The 21,323-nt window shown below is 41.7% G+C and overlaps 1 protein-coding gene across 1 annotated transcript in view; it reads left to right on the plus strand.

Moving 5' to 3' along the window:
• Positions 1–21,323, plus strand: part of SLCO3A1 (solute carrier organic anion transporter family member 3A1) — a 235,173-nt gene that overhangs the window by 193,426 nt on the left and 20,424 nt on the right. Inside the window, exons 7-8 of the mRNA XM_072148553.1 lie at positions 5,018–5,156; positions 9,851–10,026. Of these exons, the coding sequence (XP_072004654.1) occupies positions 5,018–5,156; positions 9,851–10,026 (315 nt within the window). The remainder of the gene's footprint in view (positions 1–5,017; positions 5,157–9,850; positions 10,027–21,323) is intronic.

The raw sequence follows: 21,323 nt of genomic DNA on the forward strand, positions 1-21,323 counted from the left end.
GTCTATGCAGGGCGCCCCCAGGGGCCAGGAACCGCCAATGGAGTCATGTATAAGTGTCCATGCCTAAATATGAAAACATTGCAAAGTGGACCTAGATGTAGTCAGGTCAGTCTTAAACATTATAAAACTGTAACAATGTGTATGACTACTAAACACTGTAAAGGATACTGCAGGAGTCCACTGGGGACCAGTCCAACAAGAACGACTGAAGTGAGGGAAAGAAAAGGGCCCAAGGGATCCTTAAGAACAGCTCGGAGTGCGGATTAGATCAGGAGATATTCATCTTGGGTGGGGGGGGCCCTGGGCGCCCTCATCTCGTCTATCCGGAGAGTGTCTCCTGGCTCTTCGTCTAGGAAATCTCTGCTGTCTCGGTGGTTGAGGAGAGGGACCGGTCGGGAGGAAAGAGGGCCAGTCCGAAATGGAGACCTCAGGCAGATTCAGAGCAGCACGAAACACTGGGAGGTCCCCGGGATGACGGAGCACCGTCAGGATGCCGTCTCGCCTAACCTGGAGACGAAACGGAAAGCCCCAGGAGTATGGTATGTTTCTGTCCTGTAAGACGCCAAGGAGTGGCTTAAGGGCCTTGCGTTTCTGTAGCGTCAGGCGGGACAAATCAGGTAACAGTTGGACATCCGACCCCTGGAAGCGCACTTTGCCTGCCTCCCTTGCTTTGGCCATGATTTGGTCTTTCAATTGATATCTATGGACTCTGCAGATAATGTCCCAAGGCCGGGATGGGTCAGTTGAGCGAGGGCCGAGAGTTCGGTGGGCTCTATCGAGCTCTACAGGGGAGTCCTCAGGAACCCCAAGAATATTGTTGAATATGGTTCTAAGAGTCCCGTCAATCTGTTGGTTATCAATGGATTCCGGCACACCCCGAACTCTGATGTTATTCCTGCGGCCCCTATTCTCAGCATCGTCCATCTGTTCTGTGAGGGCTAGTAGTTGCTGGGAGTGAAGCGAGATCTGCGTATCGTGGATTGCAAGCCTTTCTGTAACAGCGCGATGGGAGGATTCAGTGGTAGTAACTCTTTGCTCAATTTGAAGCACCTCGTCACGCAAATTGGATATCTCCACTCTGTATGATTGTTCAAGACGAGCCACGTAGCTCTCCATATCCTCCCTCGTTGGGATAGCTCTGATATGATTACGGAGCGCACGCAGGTCCGCTAGCACTCCCGCCTCTATTATGTTACTTTGGTAACTTGAAAAATGCTGTGGAGAGGTGTGTGTCCCCATTGCAGGTGACCGGTCGAGGGACTGGATGGATAAACTATCTTGGGTGTCCTGAAGCCTGTTCTGTGGCCAGGCATCAGGGGAGACAGGTGGGGCTTCCGGGGAACACTCGGCTGGGTCTGAGCTCGTATAGGAGAACGCTGGGGCCTTTGGGTCCAGTGCTTGGAGCAAGGGGGCCTTCTGCACCACCACCACTGGATACAAAGCAGACTGCTGGCATGTGGCAGGTGGGGCCGGCTCTGGGGTTGGGGCTCCTGTTGAGCTTAAAGAGGGCAGCCCAGAAGACTGGGGGCAGGGGCTCATAGCCCGAGTGGGGCTCCTTTGTTCCTGTGGAACCAGGATGGGGTCAAAGTCCCGGACTGCAGGGGAGAGGTGTTGCTCACCTGCGGCTGTAGCTTGGTGAGTGGGCCGCTGCAGAGTGGGGCTGCGCTGTACCGGTGTGAGGCAGGAGCCATTCATCCCCAACTTTAGAGTGGCGAGACCAGAGGGCGATAGGTTATGGCTGGAGGTACCTGTAGCGCTGGCCTCCTGGGCCGCCGTCACATCGGTGAGCCGGTGCTGGGGGTCTCCGGGCCGATCTGGAGTCAGGACGAGAGCCGGGTCTCCGCTGGTGGGCATCCTGGGTGAGCCGGTGCTGTCGCTGCTGGAGCGGGCGGTGTGTGGAGCCGGAACAGCGGGGTCCCGCGCCTGAAGGAGCATCAGAGCTGTGCCGTCCGCCATCTTGGGGCTGCCATGCTCCGCGCGCCGGGGACCTGGAGTCTGCACAGCCCGACGGAAGGGGGCCGTGATCCGGAGGTCCGGAACGAGGGTCAGGAGGCGGCATCTGGAGCGCGGCAGCCGGGAGCGACAAATCAATCAGGTCGCCGTCCTCCTCCTGAGTAGGCCGCGTGTCCTGGGAGGCCTGCGGGACCAGGTACTGGCTTATACCCCTGGATGAGGGCCGCGTTGTGGTGGAGGCGGTGTGCCCTATACATAGCCAGGCCACGCCTACCCATCAGTATATTTTATCATTGTAATCCCAGACAGAACTTTTTTGGTCTTTGTGACAATTGGATTTTAAAAATGTTGGGTTGTCATAAGAATCAATATTAACACTAAAGCTTAATTACAGACACATTTGATAACTGTTATAGCTGTTTATTGTAGCCTAGGACTAAAGTACAATAAATTACCAATATCCAGAGGTCCGTTTGTAACTAGGGGTCGTATTTAAGTCGAGTGTTCTTAAGTAGGGGACCGCCCTGTACAATAATACTGCCCCTATGTACAAGAATATAACTACTATAATACTGCCCCCTATGTACAATATGCCATATAACACCGCCAGTCAGGGCCTGTATATAGAGAGTCAGCACATTGTATATAGCCAGTCAGCCCCTGTATATAGCCAGTCAGCCCCCCAGTATACAGCCAGCCCCTCAGAATACAGTCAGCCAGCCCAGTCCCCCCAAAATACAGCCAGCCTGCCCCCCAGAATACAGCCAGCATGCCCCCCAATATATAGCCAGTTAGTCCACCCAGTATACAGCCAGCTCCCCAGAATACAGCCAGCCTGCCCCCCCCCAGAATACAGCCAGCCTGCCCCCCAGAATACAGCCAGCCTGCCCCCCAGTATACAGCCAGCCATCCCCCCTGTATATAGCCAGCCTGCCCCACCAGTATACAGCCAGCCAGTCCCCCCCGTATACAGCCAGCCTGCCCCCCAGTATACAGCCAGCATGCCCCCCCCCCCAGTATACAGCCAGCCAGCCCCCCCCTCAGTATACAGCCTGCCCTCCCCCTCGGTATAAAGCCTTCCCTACCCCTCGGTATACAACCTGCCCTCCCCCTCAGTATACAGCCAGCCCCCTGCCAAGCACATACAAATAATAAACCATGTACTCACCTATCCCATGCTTCGCTACTTTATTCAGTCTTGCCCACAGTGACAGCTCAATGTGCTCCGGATGCTCACAGACAGTGATATCAGCCGCTTGCCGACATCATAATCTGTGCGCAGCTGGCCGGACTGGATAAAGTAGCGGATCTGCGTCGGAAAGATGAGTGGTTTATTATTTTCAGACCGGCCCCACCACTACCAGACCGGCCCCGCAGCAGCCCCAGGTTGCAATCACCAAATGACAGACAGGGGTTGTTTAAAACTGCCATTTGCACTGGGCTGTATGAATATTATCGCCCCTAAAAGTCCAGATTTCACTTCCTACATATGGTACTAGAATTGAGCTTCTTGGGGAATGGAGGATGCGTCCTTTTTGCCTGCATTCAATCTGCAGATTCTGGATGACTTTCAAATGTCCTGAAATGGCTTCTGTATACATGTGTATTGAGAGCAGAAACAGATGAGAATTTCAAGTGTGGAGGTCCTTCTAAGTATAATATGTGGTCGGTGGTCTGGGTGGCATAGGGTCCCCAGGAAGGCTTAGGCCCTGGGCTACTGCCCAAACCACCGATATTATAGTCCAGTACTGATGACAGACAGGCTGCTACCAAGGGATCTCGTTACTTTGGCAGTGGCCCTATGTATTTTTTTCAACACTTTTGGTAAATGTGCCCAATTATGTTAGTGATAATTTGTGGATATATCATTGTGGCCAAAAACAAATCATTTGAGATTCTTCCGATTTTCTATGACTCTTTGAGATCTGCCTTGCAGTAAAACACTTAGAAGAAGCCATAGTTTAAATACACAGAGAGATTTGGCCAATTATCACTTTCTTATATTTTGTAAAATTATAATTAAATTAGTGCTGTAGTCAAAGGTCATTTCTGGTAAAAATTTTAAGCACACATGTACTCTGCTTTATTCCTGCTTCCTAAAAATGCATAAAAATGGATGAATAGGTGTTAGATTTTCCTTTTCAAAAAGTTGTTGATTGATAACTGACCAGTCTACAGAGTCTGTCAGACATTGTAAAGGCACAGCCTATTTGACAAGGTGAGTTCCACCTACAGCATTGTCAATTTCTTCATTCACTTGAAGGCAGAACAGCATAGAGCAGAATTTTTAGAAATACCGTATATGCCGGCGTATAAGACGACTGGGCGTATAAGACGACCCCCAACTTCTGCCCTAAAAATATAGAATTTGGTATATACTCACTGTATAAGACTACTCCTCTCCCAAATGAAAAAAAAGTCTGCTTAAAACTTTGCAAAACAAACAAGAGAGCAAGTGCCTGGTGATCATAACTGTAAGCTGCGATATTAATGAAGATCCGACATGCTTCTGTAAGTGCTGCCTGTGACTCCCAGCTCTGTGACGCCGACCGCTGTGACAGGGCGGCTGCATTAGCATACAGCGCGCCGCCCCGTCAATGCGTACTAAGCCTCTTCTAATGACTGTGAGAGGCGGACTGCCGCGCATGCGCGGCGGTCCCAGGAAGCGGCTCTCTACGCGCTGACAGGGTAAAAAAACACCTCACACAGTGCGGCCCCCGTATATCCGGCGTATAAGACGACCCCCCACTGTAGCCATTATTTTAAGGGGTTAAAAAGTAGTCTTATACGCCAGTATATACAGTAGTTGTTTCAGCAATGTTACTTCATAAATGACTGTAGCCTTCAGTGTTTGTTGTGTTCCAGTACCAACCACAAGTACAAAATCATCATATGAAACTGTGAAAATTCAGCAATAACCAATCCTCTAATTGGCCCCTGGAGACTTTATGTTTTCTAATTAAACCAATATTTGGAAACAACCATCAGTCCACTTTTTTTTCCATTATCTGTGTTTTAATTAATTGCGTAAAGTGAAATTTAGATTTCCATTCTTCTCATTCAGCTCTTCTACAGGTTCCTCCATGGATCAGCCACCTCCCTGCAATACTGGCTGTGAGTGTCAGAATGACTCCTTCACCCCTGTGTGTGGCACTGATGGCATCACCTACATGTCCGCTTGCTTCGCTGGCTGCACGAAGGCAGTAAGTTTACGGTTCAGTTTCTATAAATCATATATCGCACAGGTGGATGTAATATCTGTAACATATCTTTATATGCTACTTGTCACCGTTCACAGATTCCAGATGTAATCTCCAATCTTGAATTCTTAGAATATAGGATAAGTGCGACTGAACAGATAGCTTATTTTAAACACAGCGTTAACCCCCGGGAAGCAATTTCCCACTACCCAGGTCTTCATCTTATTGAGACAATTACAGACTGGGAATAAAACGCATGCTGATTCATTGATAATTTTCTCATCTTCTATTCATTAACACCAGACTGTTTGCCTTCGTGGCACACATACATTTCTCTCATCCACTAACGCAGATACAATTTACTGGCTGCTTATTGCCTCCCTTACAGAAATGTTGAAAGGCGAGCGGAATAGTAAAGTGACAAGGGGCTATAGCGGCGGCGGTTTGTAGCCTGTGATATATAGTAATTTTGGGTTATGTTAAAGTTTTTTGTCTGCCAAGATAAGGCATTTTATATTTGATATGTGCTACAACCACAACAGTATATCTATTTTTTTCACACCCGCTTTGAATAAACATCTAAGTACTGTATGTATATAGGTTTCGAGTCCCTGTGCTGTAAATTTGCATTTCTTCAACCTTTACTATCTGACCATAGACCCAGGATATACTGAGCCTAATATGATTTCTGGCTGTTATTTCTTGCATTTGTCATTGCAGACAATTTTTTTTAACTTTCAGGGTTGGTGCTTTGTTTGTAACAGGCCTTTCTGCTGTCCAAAGTCAAATGACACCCCCTAAAACTTTCTGTATAAGTTCCAAGTGAGACATGGTGGGGGTCATTTACTAAGGGGCCGATTCGCGTTTTCCCGACGTGTTACCCGAATATTTCCGATTTGCGCTGATTTTCCCTGAATTGCCCTGGGATTTTGGCGCACGCGATCGGATTGTGGCGCATCGGCACCGGCATGCGCGCGACGGAAATCGGGGGGCGTGGCCGAACGAAAAACCCAACGTATTCGGAAAAAACGCCGCATTTAAGAACGGAAAATGTGTCGCTCGGGGCGCGCTTACCTGCACTCAACCGGCCTCGGTGAATTCCGGCACGTTCAGATGCTTTTTAGCGCAGCAGCGCCACCTGGTGGATGGCGGAGGAACTACCTTATTAAATCCCGGCCGAACCCGAATCCAGCGCAGAGAATGCGCCGCTGGATCGCGAATGGACCGGGTAAGTAAATCTACCCCGATGTCTCAGATGTGCTCGATTGGTTTCAGGTCTGTGGAATGGGCAGGTCAATCTGTAGCATCAATGCCTTTATCGTGTAGAAACTGCTGACACATTACATTCAAATGAGGCCTAGCATTGTCATACAGCAGGAGGTCTCACAACAACGTGACCAGAGAAGGTTAGACTAAGTGGCATCCCCAAGTGCTCACTTGTATGTATGTAGTGGTGCCTCCTACTGGATTTGTGTAAGAGATAGGGCCAATTTTAGACAAAGTGGGTCCCTGGACGTGGGCCCAAAAATAAAATTATTTTATGAACAGTCACAGTCAGTAAGAGGCTCCTTTAGCCCTCTACAATAGTAACACTTTGTAGTTACACACAGTAATGGTAATCTGTAATATGGGACTGTAGGAACATTTTATAGGATACAGACAGATGATAGATGATAAATATGAAAGATATGATATAGATTCATAGATAGATGATAAATAGATTTATTAATGCACAAATAGATTAAATATATATATATATATATAGAGAGAGAAAGAGATGAAGAAAAGTCCAAGTCAGCACAATCTTATAGACTCCTAATAAGGAGGGTTCTGACTTGATCCTCTTGTAGATAAATAAAGTAAAAAGTGGACAGAACCCCGTGGTTCCAATTTCAAAATAAGAGGTGAACTTTTTTGAAAAACTGGTGACCATGAAGCTTGATGAAGGTGTTATACACCGAAACGTCGCCACTTTTTCAATAAAGTTCACTTTATTTTTAATTTGAAATTGGAACCACTGAGTGCTGCCCACTTTTTACTTTATTAATATATACCGTATATACTCGAGTATAAGCCGACCCGAGTATAAGCCGAGACGCCTAATTTTACCACCAAAAACTGGGAAAACCTATTGACTCGAGTATAAGCCGAGGGTGGGAAATGCATTGGTCACAGACCCCCCCCCCCAGTATATAGCCAGCCAGCCCCCTATAATATACAGCTTGCCCCCAGTAGTATACAGCCTGCCCCAGCCTGCCCCCAGTAGTATACAGCCTGCCGAAGCGTGCCCCCAGTAGTATACAGCCTGCCCCCAGTAGTATACAGCCTGCCCCCGTAGTATACAGCCTGCTCCCAGTAGTATACAGCCTGCCTCCAGTAGTATACAGCCATCCCAGCCTGCTTCCAGTAGTATACAGCCACCACAGCCTGCCCCCAGTAGTATACAGCCACCCCAGCCTGCCCCCAGTAGTATACAGCCACCCCAGCCTGCCCCCAGTAGTATACAGCCACCCCAGCCTGCCCCCAGTAGTATACAGCCTACCCCCAGTAGTATACAGCCTGCCCCCAGTAGTATACAGCACTGCCCCCAGTAGTATACAGCACTGCCCCCAGTAGTATACAGCACTGCCCCCAGTAGCGCTGCGCATCGGGGCCACCGGAGGGTGAGCAAATAAGTTTTTTTTTTAGTCCATTTTTAATTATTTTTATTAGTATTGACTTGTGTATAAGCTGAGGGGACGTTTTTCAGCACATTTTTTGTGCTGAAAAACTCGGCTTATACACGAGTATATACGGTATATATATATAATTTGATATGATTCTTGATATTTTGTGTGGCGGGGGTGAGGGGGAGGGGGTTGGAGTGTTGTGTACATTTTTTCTAATGCACTTTTTCTAATACACTACAAATTCTGCTTATTTTTAAATACACAGATTGCAAAATGCCCCTTAGTTACAATGTTACTTCTACATTTATATGACAAATCAGTCTACCAGATTGAAGATGGGTATATCCCCTGGATGTTGCACAGCTGGGAGTGTTAGCTCTTCCTACTCTCTCCCTGGCTGTAGTATGCTATAAGCATTTTTTTTTTGTAAAGTACAAGCTGAAAGTGAAGAGCTTAAAGACATGACAGCAAATTCTCAAATCTCAATCCACTAGTAATGTTTACACAATAAAGATCATTTTAACCCTTTACTTCACAATTTTTCTCCGTTTTATTGCTGTTTTAGCTCCTATCACTTGGTGATGGTCAGTGTAAGATTCCAGAGTGTGGGTGGGGACTCTCTAAGCAGACACATAATGATCCATCTAGTTTTGTGAGCTGACAGGGTTGGAATTATATCTGTGAAATGCTGCATTTTTGTTAATAGCAATGAATTAGAGAATGTGTTATTTTGTTATCCTGATTACTTATGATGAAATACGTATCTCTATGGGAGAAGGTAGCTTTTTGTTATTACTAATTTATTAGTGAAGTATATTACAAAAATCGTCACCACATCTACCTGCACACAATATAAAAATTATCTCAACTGATAGTTATGCTTTAGGGCCGCACTAAGTTGCTCAAACTTGCGAATGTACTAGACATTAATCATGGCACACACCCAAGAATTATTACTTTTTCCCACCTTTGTGCCATCTCCACGCCAACTGAGTCAGGAGAAGCAAGGAGAATGTTTATTATTTGGCGCTCATACACACAGCATGGTTTCCATGGCCATGTATGAGACTGCCTGAGCCGCAAATTATAGAGCAGGTCCGATTCCTGTCTATGTTAATGGTTTGGGCTGTCCTATTCTACTGTCGGTGGCCGGTGACACATAGGCACAGATAATGGACTTTGGGTCATTTGGTGGACCAAGAGAAAAACACCATTCATATGCAGGAGACCTTTCCATGACTGAAATTCCCCAACATGTTAATTCTATGTGACCCTAGGGTAAGCAGAATTCACACAATACTTCAATTTCTTACATTCATTGATCCAAAGGTTGCTCACAAAAATATCCACAGATTTTCCAGCTATTCTTTTTTTTTTTTGTTTAAAAAAAACTCTTAATGAATTCCATTAAAGTTGTTTTCGTACATAATAATTTTACTGGCCTCTTTATATAAGGAGTAAGGGAACTAAGGGTGAACTGAGGTATTGGGGTGATAAAAATGGAGTAAGTATTGACATGACTGTTTTTAATGAGATAAGAAAACAATCTATTTTGGGATTATTTTGTCATCTCTGGCAGGTTCGGGCACCAAATGTGTAAAGTCGATGAAGTTTGAATATGCTGTCAATAAGTGTTGCTGTATTACTATCATGCTGACCCAAAGATATTCTGTAAAAACTTGTGTTGTTCTGTAGTAAAGGAACAAGAATAATATAAATGAGGATGTCTCCTTGCAGGAAGATGGAGGACACCACTCGCCGGCTTCTACTGTTACCAACCTTCGATCTCTAGAGAGACGACGCATCTATCTTACTTCCACCCATGCATGAGACAAATAATTGTAAATAACGTGTATTTCCTACATGTGCGGACGGTGGGCATGGAGACAGATTATGTCCAGGATAATGAATAGGATATTGTGTACTATTAATTACAAGTTGGCAGCTGAATTGGATAATATTTCCAGAAATTGGTGCATGTAATAAAAAAAAAACATCTTGCTTGACCTCCGGTCTGTTTTTATCTAGAATTTGACTGGCTGTTTATGTGTCACATCTGTCCCTGCGGAGAATAATACCGTGATTCCTGGAAAATGTCCCAGTCCTGGATGTCAGGAAGCTTTTCTCACATTCCTGTGTGTGATATGTGTTTGCAGCATGATTGGAGCAATGGCGCAAACTCCATCTGTTATCATCCTGATCAGGTAAGCTACTGCATATCTATATCACAATAGATTATCATCTTCTTGCTTTGCAATATTGGGGTCATTTATCTTAGGCTTTTCTCTTTTTTTCTGTTATATTTTCAACTTTTTTGGCTCATTTGCTAATTTGCGACTTTTCCGTTCACCTAGCAAAGTTAATTTTAAAGGAAATCTACCATTTACTGTTATGCATTATGAACCCAACATACCTTGAGAATGCTGTAGTGACACTGATGCAGAAACATATCTTGTTTAATCCCTGAGCAGAGTGGTTTTGCTGAAAAAACAATAATAACATTATGATAATGAGACTCTGTGGCTCATCTTGCTGCCCGGTTCTCTCTTCTTACCCTAATTATGCTCTGCTCCAGCCTTGTCCTGCCCAGCATAAGCCGAGAATACGTCACCACTGTGTTGTCCCTGACAGGCAGAAGTAATCAATTGCTGCACCATCCCCCATCTGCTGTGTATGAGTCCTCCAGCTTAGATTGATTAGTCCTGTCTGGACAGTTTAGACAGCTCCTGTGTATGTGGAAGTAATGTGTTTATGTGTGTCACCCAATTATGTGGTATAATTGTTTTTTGAGCAAAACCACAGTCCAGTTTCCACAGTTTCTGCATCAGTGTTGCTACAGCATTCTCAATGTATGTTTGGTTCACAATGCATAAAAACAAATGGTAGATTTCCTTTAAAATCCTTATAAAAAAAGTCTACATTTTTGGTGCAAATCGCAGCACAATGGAAGAATTTTGGTGCAAATAAACACCTTTTTTAGAAGCTTTTGTGAGTTTTGTGTGATTTTTTTTTTTTTAAAGGCTCAGAAAACCAACAGGCACACATGCCTGCTGTATCACCCTCTGAACAGGGTAAATGGACACCTGCCATTAACTGCATTGGCATCTATACAACAGTGGGTCTTGATGCCATCGGGCGCCAATTGGTTTCTATAACAGCTGGGAGGTGGGATACTTTATACTATACACAATATGCCATATTTAGGAAATTTAGAAAACCCCTTAAAAATCTGTGTTGAGAGCCCTCATTGCACATTTGTTTGTAGTTGCTTGAGCCCCCTGTACATGGATTGGTATTTATATTTGTCTTTTTCTTTCATGTGTGGAATTTATTGGAACAATTTCCTTTTCAATATAAAATGTAATAAAGGTGGAGGTTTAATCTTTGGCTCATAGTGACATGAGATTTGCTGATGTGGTTTGTGATAGCAGGACAATTTTTTGCAATCCGTGATTAAACTAGATGTAGTGTGAATTTTCTTAAAGGAAATCTACCATCAAAATCAAGCACGGATTATCCAGGGCACTTATTCATAAATGCAGATTTATAACTGTGATGTAGTAATTTGTTATCCATTGCCTCAATCCTTCTAAAATAAACTTTTCAAAACTATGTTAATGAGCCATAAGGGCTCTGGGGCTCCTTACCAGAGCTCCCATTCTCTGTCTTCACAGGCTGTATCACCTTCCCACCTGCACCTGCTCAGCACATCCCCCTTCCCATGCCTGATTTAATGCCACACACACAGAGGGGGGGGGTATTCCTGTACAATGGAACAGCTTGTAAAACTGCAGCATGGATGGCCTCTGGTAACACACATGAAATAATTCTGGCTAATCATCATAATTTGCAAAGTTGATTTTAGAAAGGTGAAGTATTCTAGATCTATGATTAATTGCTCCTGGTTTATCATGCTTGATTTCACTGGTAGATTAAAGATCAGAGGCTTATAAGTGGAACAAACTACAATTATCAATCATTCCATATTTCAATAGAAACTGTCAAACTGCCGTGCTATAATATTAAGTGCTTGTGCAGGACTAGTGTATAGATTTTTGTACATAATCCATAATCCAAGTAATTCTTCTTTGAAGAGTTTTTTATGTTCTCTCCGTGTTTGTGTCGGTTTCCTCCGGTTTCCTCCCACATGCCAAAACATACAGGTCGGTTGATTAGATTGTGAGCCCCATTGGGGACAGGAACTGATTTGGAAAGCTCTGTGCAGCGCTGCGTAATCTGTGTGCGCTATATAAATAAAGAATTATTATTATTATTCTGTCGAAATAATCGAAAGAAGAAGATGTGTGATTGGTATCCATATACAAGTTTTCCAACCATTTAGTAAATTTGCCTAATAGGGGGCAGATTGTTCCTGGGTGGACTATGGATGACATTTGAATTTAAATGCCAACCATGGTCAACTGGGAACAATCTGCCCCCTTTTAGGCAAATTTACCAAATGGGTCAAAATATGCATTGAAGAAATGATGATGTTATATCTAAAAAATACATATGAATTCAGAGAGAACAAACTTTTTTTAAACTGCATTATGCGCATAAGACATAATATGATGGTTCACTAGGACTGTGTAGAGCCTTAGCTCTTACATAAATATACCTTGGTTAACCAAGGCTTTTACATTTAGCTGTATTTCTTAAGTACACACATTTTATATATTCCTGCAGTGGCAATTAAACCATCTAAGAGCCCTCAGCGCTACTAAATCCATGAGCTTCAACTTTATTTCATTTTACATCTCCATTGCCCACATAGAAATTAGCTTTTGATATTATGAACTGTGACCACATACTATATTACACATTAAGCCTCATATATGCCAAACAAGGATTATAAAACAGCACAGTAATACTGGAGTAGAAGGAAAATCCCTTTGTTCCAGTCCCTTTGTCAGGGTCATAAAAGTACAACATTAATTGAAGGATCAGATCTTTAATTTGTTGAAGAACTAAGGACTTGGCTAAAGCTACACCCAAATCTTCTTATTATGGGCAGTTCACAGTATTTAATGGGAACCTGTCAGCACCAATTGACCAAGTAAACAACTACCAGCATGTTGCCAAGCATGTTTCTTTCATGACTCAGTCTGGTGGCATCATCCACTTTGAAGTGAGATGTAAATTGGTTGTATAAAATCAATGAGGTAAAGATTTTAACACTGAAGTCAAGCTCTCTTCCTCTGAAAGTTCCCTTCACTGTAATTGATGGTTCTGCATCCAGAGACATCACTAACCAGATCTCCAGATATAACCAGAAGTCCAATAATTGATTTCTATCACAGAGGATGAGGAGCCATTCAGATCTCCCCACCTTGACATCAGTGTTAAACTCCTCCCCTTCTTGACGATATACAGCTAGTTTACAGCACACTTCAAAGTTGATTTTCTGGATGATATCATACAGGATCATGAAAAAACCCCAAAAACTAGATGGTGTTGCGCTGCTTGACAATATTCCGGTAGTGTTTTATTAAGCCAATTGCTGATGGCAGGTTCCCTTTAATAAACTCCTGAATATAGGGCTTTGTTATAAGGCTTCAAATATAATGGGGGCAGCAGAGGAAGTCAAATGGATACGGCTTTAAAGCATGGTAAAGTTCTTATCTTGGAAGGCTTCAAGTACCCCTATATTGATTGGGGGGCAGGTTCTTTAAAGGTAGCAGGTTTTTGTCAACAACAAAAGACAATTACCTGTCGCAATTAGTCCTCAAGCCAACAAGACGGGGGGCACTGCTGGACCTTATCCTAACCAACAGGCCTGACACGGTATAAAAATTACAGATTTTGGGAACCTGAATAATAGTGACACAATATCATTGATTTTATATTATGTTTTACTAAGATGGTTAGTAGAGGGACATTTTCACAAATAATCTAAAAAAGCCCTTTGAGAAACACATACCATATGGGAAAAAGCGTAAGAGGAGCAAGAAAAAGCCAATATGGCTAACTAGTACTGTAAGGAGAGCAATAAGAAAGAACAATGAAGCGTTTAAGGTTCTAAAATGTGAAGGTAGCGATTATGTGTTGCAGAAATATAATAAAAAATAAATTCTGAGAAGCTGAGAGAAATATTGCCAAGGAGAGCTAAAATAATCCCGAATTATTTTTTAAGTATATAAATGATAAGAAACTAAAGAGTGTGCGCCCTCTGATGAATAACCTGGGGGTAATGGTGGAGGGAGATAAAGAAAGGGGCAATATATTGAATGGGACCTTCTTGACTGGTGGAAGACACAATGAGAATAATGTAAATTCTCTATGGAATGTCAACAGTTTAACCCAGGGCTGATTTGGAAAACTCTGTGTAGCACTGCAGAATATATTGATGCTATATAAATGAAGGAATTATTATTACTATAGGAAGAGGTACGGCGCTGTCTCAGAGCCAATAAGATAGACATATGGCCAGGCCCAGATGGCATACACCCCCAGGTACTGGGTGATAGACAGACCGTTATTTTCAATATTTGAAGATTCCTTGAGGACTGGTTATGTTCCACAGGAATGGCGCATAGCAAATATACCAATATACAAAAAAGGTTCAATAGCGATCCTGGAAGCTACAGACCAGTGAGTCTAACTTCTGTTGTGGGGAAAATATTTGAGGTGTTTTGACCTGGGGTAGGCTGTAGATGTTGTATATCTGGACTTTTCCAAGGCATTTGATACAGTGATAAAAGGTTGGTACATAAACTGAGTTTTGCTGCGGCTTTTAGAATCTGCAGCAGTTGTGGCTAGTTTCTGTTCTCAAAAATATGAACGAACCTGTGTTTTTCAAGCCTGTAAATGAACTACTTATTATATTATGCTTAGCAGGTGTTTACGTAAAGCAGAAGAGGTATTCTTGCATCACGTCACCATACTACGTAGGGATGGGTGAATCATCAAAGATTCACTTTGTAAAAGGTTTTTAAAAACAGTCAACTGTTGCTCGAATCTATTGGATCCAAACCAGTGTTGTCCTGGAATTTTTTATATATCTCGACTCTAAGACTGGAAAGAATGACAATATTATTCAGCCACCCTTTTAAAAGATTCATCCAAAGTAAATAAGGAAAGTGCCTGAAAAATGCCAGAATATTAACAAATCTAGAGTGCTGCCCACCCCTTCATTTTTTCATTGACTGTACAATATCTTTAGAAATCAATGGAAATGTACTTCGACTCAAGTTTTCTTACACTGGGTAGAACATTTTGCTATAAAATCTCTTGATTTCATGATACCTGTGATATGGCCAAGCCGTCCAGTACCAGTTGCAGCATCATTTGTAAGTACTTGTTTGATGCAAAGGACCTTTAGGGATGTCACAAGCATGTGACTCATCACATGCTTCAGATCGGCCAATTACAAACTTGCTGTCCTCTTCTGGCTTCAGTGGGATGAGCTGATGTCACATCAGTAAGTGTCCACCCACATCAGAGTTAGGTGAATCTGAATCAAATTTTATATATATCTGATATATCTCAGGGTAGGAAGAAGCCAGCAGCATGATACCGGTATCATTGGATTTGTTGTCTCTGGCTCTCTCCAGCTGTGCTAAAACTATTTTTTGTCAGTAACTTTACAGTTATGCTTTAAACTTCAAGGGTGCCAATAACAATGAGAAGAACTGTACGTACCTACAAATGAATAGCTTTGCTCATCTCTACTGACTGGTTGATACTTTAAGTCTAACTTTAGTGACTTTTCTTGAGTGTGTGTATAGGTGGTATACATAGTGTATAACACACCTAGATAATAGTAGGTATATTATTTCATTATGAGTTGTCATTGGTTCATTGTCAATGAATGTCTTTATCTTGCTCCCTGTGACCCTACATGATTTTGTCTCTTCTTGTCACCTATATTGAACTAATCAAAATGAACTAGAGATAGGAGACACTGAATGATGCTGTTGCGGCTGTGTATGTTTTTATAACACTAAAAAGAATTTCTTGCCCTGTGGGGAACATTGTAAGATAAACTGTGCTACTTCTACCGCTCTAACATAGTTACAGAAATGCACATCCTCGGGAAATGTGGACTGCACAGACATCTAAAAAGAATCAATGCGGGGACTCTTTTAAAGGTTAGAGCTCCACTGGGAAGTCTGTTATTGTGGTTGAGATCCTTTGTTCTAAGAGGGACTCGTGTATGTTTCCAACATGATGCAGTTATTAAATTGGGAAAAAACTTGTTCAATACTGAATAGTGTAAGATCATGACGATGAACAAAGCAGGGACGGATGATGATGAAATTGGGTCGGGGGATTTATTTTTTTTACTGACTCAATGGAGAAACAAAAGTCTCAGATGATGTAAGGCATGTTGTGTTTCTGAAATGTGTATAGTATAAATTGTAGAAGGCTGATGTGTGGGATTGTAAGAATTATTACTTCCAATAAGTATTATAAGGGCTGAATTGTAAAGAGGGCATGCAGACATTCCCCCATCTGGGATAGATTGAGACCTTCACTAGATTTCCCTACTAGTTGGTTTAAATCACGACCAATTGGGTAGAACTATTTGTCTAGTGGATGGAAGAGATAGGATTTTAGATACTGTCATATGTTTTATTTAGTCATCCATCATTCTTTGTTCTGCTTTCTTTGTTCTGCAATGGAAAATATGTACTGATGGGTCTGTCCATAACTTTGCTATTATTTGCTTAAGGTAATGCTGCTCTTTGTGATCGGACAATAAGATGGAATAAGTAAGGAAAGACACGGACAGTGAGCCTTAAAACTAGACCCACTAAGCTGTATCTACTTACTTTCTAGGGTAGTATAGGCAAGTAAGTGACAAATGGTTGACATTCCCTTCCTGCGCCATAGTGAATACACAAAGACAAACACAGACAAACACAGAAGAATGGTCTTACAAATATGGATCAAAACCAAGAGGACAATGCTGTACAGAATCAAAAGACAAACGGATGGTCAGTAGAAAAGCAAGGGTCAGAACTTGGCATTTTTTATCTCTGTGTAATGACACATTACACCACTATTGAATGAACATTTGTCTTCCAAAAGATTATGGTCCTTGATGTCTCCAATAACCTTTTAGATTCGGTTATTTCACAGTTGACAGAGAGGCTGATAATGGTTAACAGCAGGACCTGTTAATAAAGCCTAGAAATAAAATATATTACATTATTTAGATTACTATTTTGGCAAGAATATTAGTTCTGCTCTTGTGATTCTGTTGGCCTATGGGCACATTATCAGCCTTTTCATTCTCAACATAAAAAAAGTGTATTATTATGAGAGATGCTAAAATCTGCCCTATAAGTCACAGCAGAACTGACCTATAGAATATACTATAGCTGTAGCGTTTCTCCAGTGTGGCACTAGTTAAGTCCAATGTAATGCTACACTGCTACACGATACAAGATCGCTATCATTAACTAAGGTCTAGACTGATTTGCTTTTATAGGGAAGAAGGATGATTACATGGGCGTTGAGGTCTGACACACTCCCCCATTCGGATTGAAAGCCTCTGCAAATCTCCTTTTATGAAGAATGGTGTATACCTGCCCACACAATATTTCAAATCACATTAACTGTGCTGATTCAATAGAGATTTCCAATGACAAAGCCTTGTCAGGGCTACAAAGCTCTCCCATGCTGACATTTCACTCAGGATTTCAATGGCTCACATTGGATTCACTGCATGCCGTGTTGTGTTTCATTGTTGTTGTTATTACGGCACTTATCAAATTCCCAACACTCCACAGTTTTAAGAGACACGGAGGTGAGCCAAGATCATGTATCTTGGGCTTTCAGAGAATGCTTGGAGTGCACATTACTGAGAGCGCTACTACTTTAGCGGCATGGACGGGCTGAGAGGAATCTATTCAGACATTTCGTTTAAAAAGAATGTCCGATTCCTTCTTATCAATTCTTATTTTGAACAAGAATTTTACAGATAGATTTCAATTTCAAGGGAGAGGAAGAAGGGCCCTCCACTGTACCAATCATTTTAGTAACCAGAGTGCACAGGCATTCATTAGCCAACAGGGTCAGAGAAGGTAAGGGAAGATATATTGAAGAAACGGAGAAGACAGAGAAGGAAAGTTGGAGGGAGAATTATCATTGTGCCTGGTTTTGTATCCCACAAGGTATAATAGACGATACAAAATAACAATTTCTTTAACATTTAATTTTTTTTCCTCTTAAATATTTTAATTATCATTGTGTTCTTTGAACATGTATTTAACTCCTATTCTCCACCTTATCTCAATTTTTTCATCGATGCCTTCTACAAACTATAGGTTTTATTTTTAGTCACTATAGCATTTTGTGGGCAAAAATGTAGTTTTTAATAGCACAGATTTTGTTTTCATATGCCCTATTGTTAAAATTTTATCAACCCTTACTTTAAAGTGTATTTAACAAAGAATGCAAACAGAATGCAAATCAGACAATGGGGCAGATTTATCAAGCTGTCTGAAAGTCAGTTGCCAGGAATATACCCAGTTGCCCATGGCAACCAATCACAGCTCCCCTTTAAATATTTATGAGCAATGGTAAAATGAAAGCTGATCTGTAATTGGTTGTCATGGGCAACTAGGAATATTCTGACTCTCAAACTGCTTGATAAATCTGCTCCATTATTTAAAAAAAATATATAGTGGAACATAAAGTGGTTCTGTAGGTTTGTTCTTCAGTTGAATTTGTATATTTTATAATTGTAAACCCCCCCTCCCTCCCCGAGAGAGAAATTTTTTGGTCTCTGTGACAATTGGATTTTAAAACTTTTGGGTGAATTTGAATGGTTCATTGTTAGGGCTTAGTTTTCCATATGTTGTTTTTATTTGTACAATCTTAGGGCTCATAAAGCTTTTTGATTGCATTTAAAACAAATGTTTCTGTGATTGATGATTAAAAATGCCGATACCCCATTGTTTTCTTTTTTTTTTGTGTCATACTGGATAAATAGTATTATAGTTATCTAGCTTCGGATGGTATGGGTATGGAAATACTATATGTGTGTTTTTACTTTATATTTTTTAAAGGGGTGGGTGTTTTGTGTGTATTGGTGTATTGTAGTGTATTACCAATTACTGTCAGTCCCTTATGAGGACAACCGGCTGCCATGCAACCCTATTGTATCTACAGGTTGCCAATGTGCCAATCTCTCCCTCTGTAGCCACATTGAGACCACGGCCCATGTTTGACTACATTGGGTAAAATGGGTTAAATACCCAGGATCAGAGTTGTTCTGATCTCAGGTGTTGGTGCCGGTGCTTACCTGCGATAAGACAGCATCAAGTGCAAGTAAGTTATCAAGTTGGAAATTTTAGGGGAAAATGTAACAGAGAAGAGCTTGTCTTGTGTTTGTGGGCCAAACTTCATGTCCCACTTTGCAGGTATTTAGGAAAAAAAGTTGGTTTCCGAAAGACAACATAATTCCATATGTTAATGATAGGTGTGTTGGCTATTGACCAAAGTGAAGAGAAGTTCTGGTTTGGGAATAAGAGACAGGTGATTTAAAAAAAAACATGTCTCATTGGTTTGCTATCCCAAAGCTAAGAGAACATAGTTCTTTGGTTTTGTTTAATATAAAGTGAGAAGATGTTTGAGGGTCTGGTTTTAGGAGATGATTATCTGGGGAAGAAAGAGGAGCCTTTGTGTTGTTAATACCGTAGCTAAGGTTTTGCTGGTTATGGTTATGCCATTTAGTTAAGGTGACCTTGAAGTGGCCTTTTATAGTTAACATCTTATTATTTCAGTACAATGTGCTTTTTTGTTTGCTTCATTCATTACTTATCTTAATTGGCTTAATCTTCAGATATTCAGTATGTAATTCTACAAACACAAGCAAAATTCTTTAAATTACATTGTTTCCTTAATTCTTACTGTTGTGAGCAGTGGTATAAGTTTATTACCATGGTAGAGATCCACCAATGCACTCACTGGTACAAAAATTTGTGGGAAAGGATGATCAATCACTTTTACTCTTAGCACTAAATAGCCTTGGCACTAATTGTTATGAGCGGACCCCAAACCTATAATTCAGGCAGAAGTTTGGGTTTGCCTCAAGCCCTCTCCTATCGCCTCCCTGTTGATAACACCTGTGATCGTTGCTGGCACTGATTGTGGGTGTTAACTCTATAAATATTGTCAGGGAACACATGTGCCATCTAAACAGATGATGTCACAGGGAGCCACAATGATTTGGAAAATGGATTGGCCCAGGTGATCCCAGGTGTTAATGGTTGGTGTTTGGTTTAGGTTCTTTACTTGGATCTGATCCCAGACTGAACTTTCAGGTTTGGGTTTTCCCGAACTTGCCTGAACCGAACTTGAACATATACATGACTTTTTAGGGGGATAGTTCTTTGGCCACCAATCCAGCAATATGTCTGTGTTAGGCAGCCAAACCCGATTACCGAACAAAACCCAACCATCGGGTCTGCTCATCTCTAACTATTACGCAAAATGGCTTTCTTGCACAGTTATGAAAAACATCCAAAGTGTCCAATGATAATGAGTCACTTTTTATTTCCTGGTGACACCATTAGCAAGTGTTAACAATGCTGCTAAATTCCAGAACTTATTATGCAGCTCCAGATGTAATTATCTCTGAGATGTGCGGCGGCCGCTTTTAAAATCCAAGTAATGATTTTTGAAGAGGTTACAGCACTAGTCTGATTGGCAGCAAAGTGTCGCTGAAGGGTCCATTAATTAAAGCATTGTGATAATAATCAATGTTCTTCTGCTTTACTGTATTTATCCCCAGTAGGGTGTCCTTTTGTTATGTAGATAGACAGATAGTCTATAGATAAATATATACAGTAAACTGTGATAATCCAGAAACAGCACGCAAGAATAAAGCTGAGCAAAAATTCCTTTTGTACCATGGTCGAAGAATTTGGTACGTTCTGTTAATGCAACGCTGAACAGCTGAACAATCCGTGTCCTGAGGGTAGGCTACCAATAATTATTTATGAAAAACTCCTTTAAAACAAACTTGTTAGGGTTAAAAAGCAACCATCTTCTACCAACAATTATCCAAGATTGTAAAAAATTCACACATCTATATATCTCTTTCTATATTTTTATTTATCTATCTATCATTTGCCATTGTAATCCTAACCTGATCCTGGATTATATGTTTTGGGCCTAAATCCTTATAAGTTATATAACGTACCCTAGTCCTAGTTATCTTGCTTGGTCCATAAATACAATAATGACATATTATACCATGCCAGCCGGTGCTAATTTTGCAATGTAAACTCTTTATAGTATTGTTATATCTGTGTTGGAATCTTCCTTGGTCCATGCTGTAAGACTGAGAAGACATTGAAATTCTTCTTTGAGCAGCGTACACAGTCGTTTACTTGCTGGGTTGTTGATTAAATTAACCACACCATTCTGTGGAACTGTGCTTCTACAACCCGAGGCTAAGATTGGGGCATCATTTAAAAGATCCTGTGTTATGTTTGTCCCTTGCCGTTTAAAAGTCCACTTTACCTGCTCTATAGTCTGTGTGAGT

The sequence above is a fragment of the Engystomops pustulosus genome, chromosome 4, assembly GCF_040894005.1.
Source record: "Engystomops pustulosus chromosome 4, aEngPut4.maternal, whole genome shotgun sequence".
NCBI lineage: Eukaryota > Metazoa > Chordata > Amphibia > Anura > Leptodactylidae > Engystomops > Engystomops pustulosus.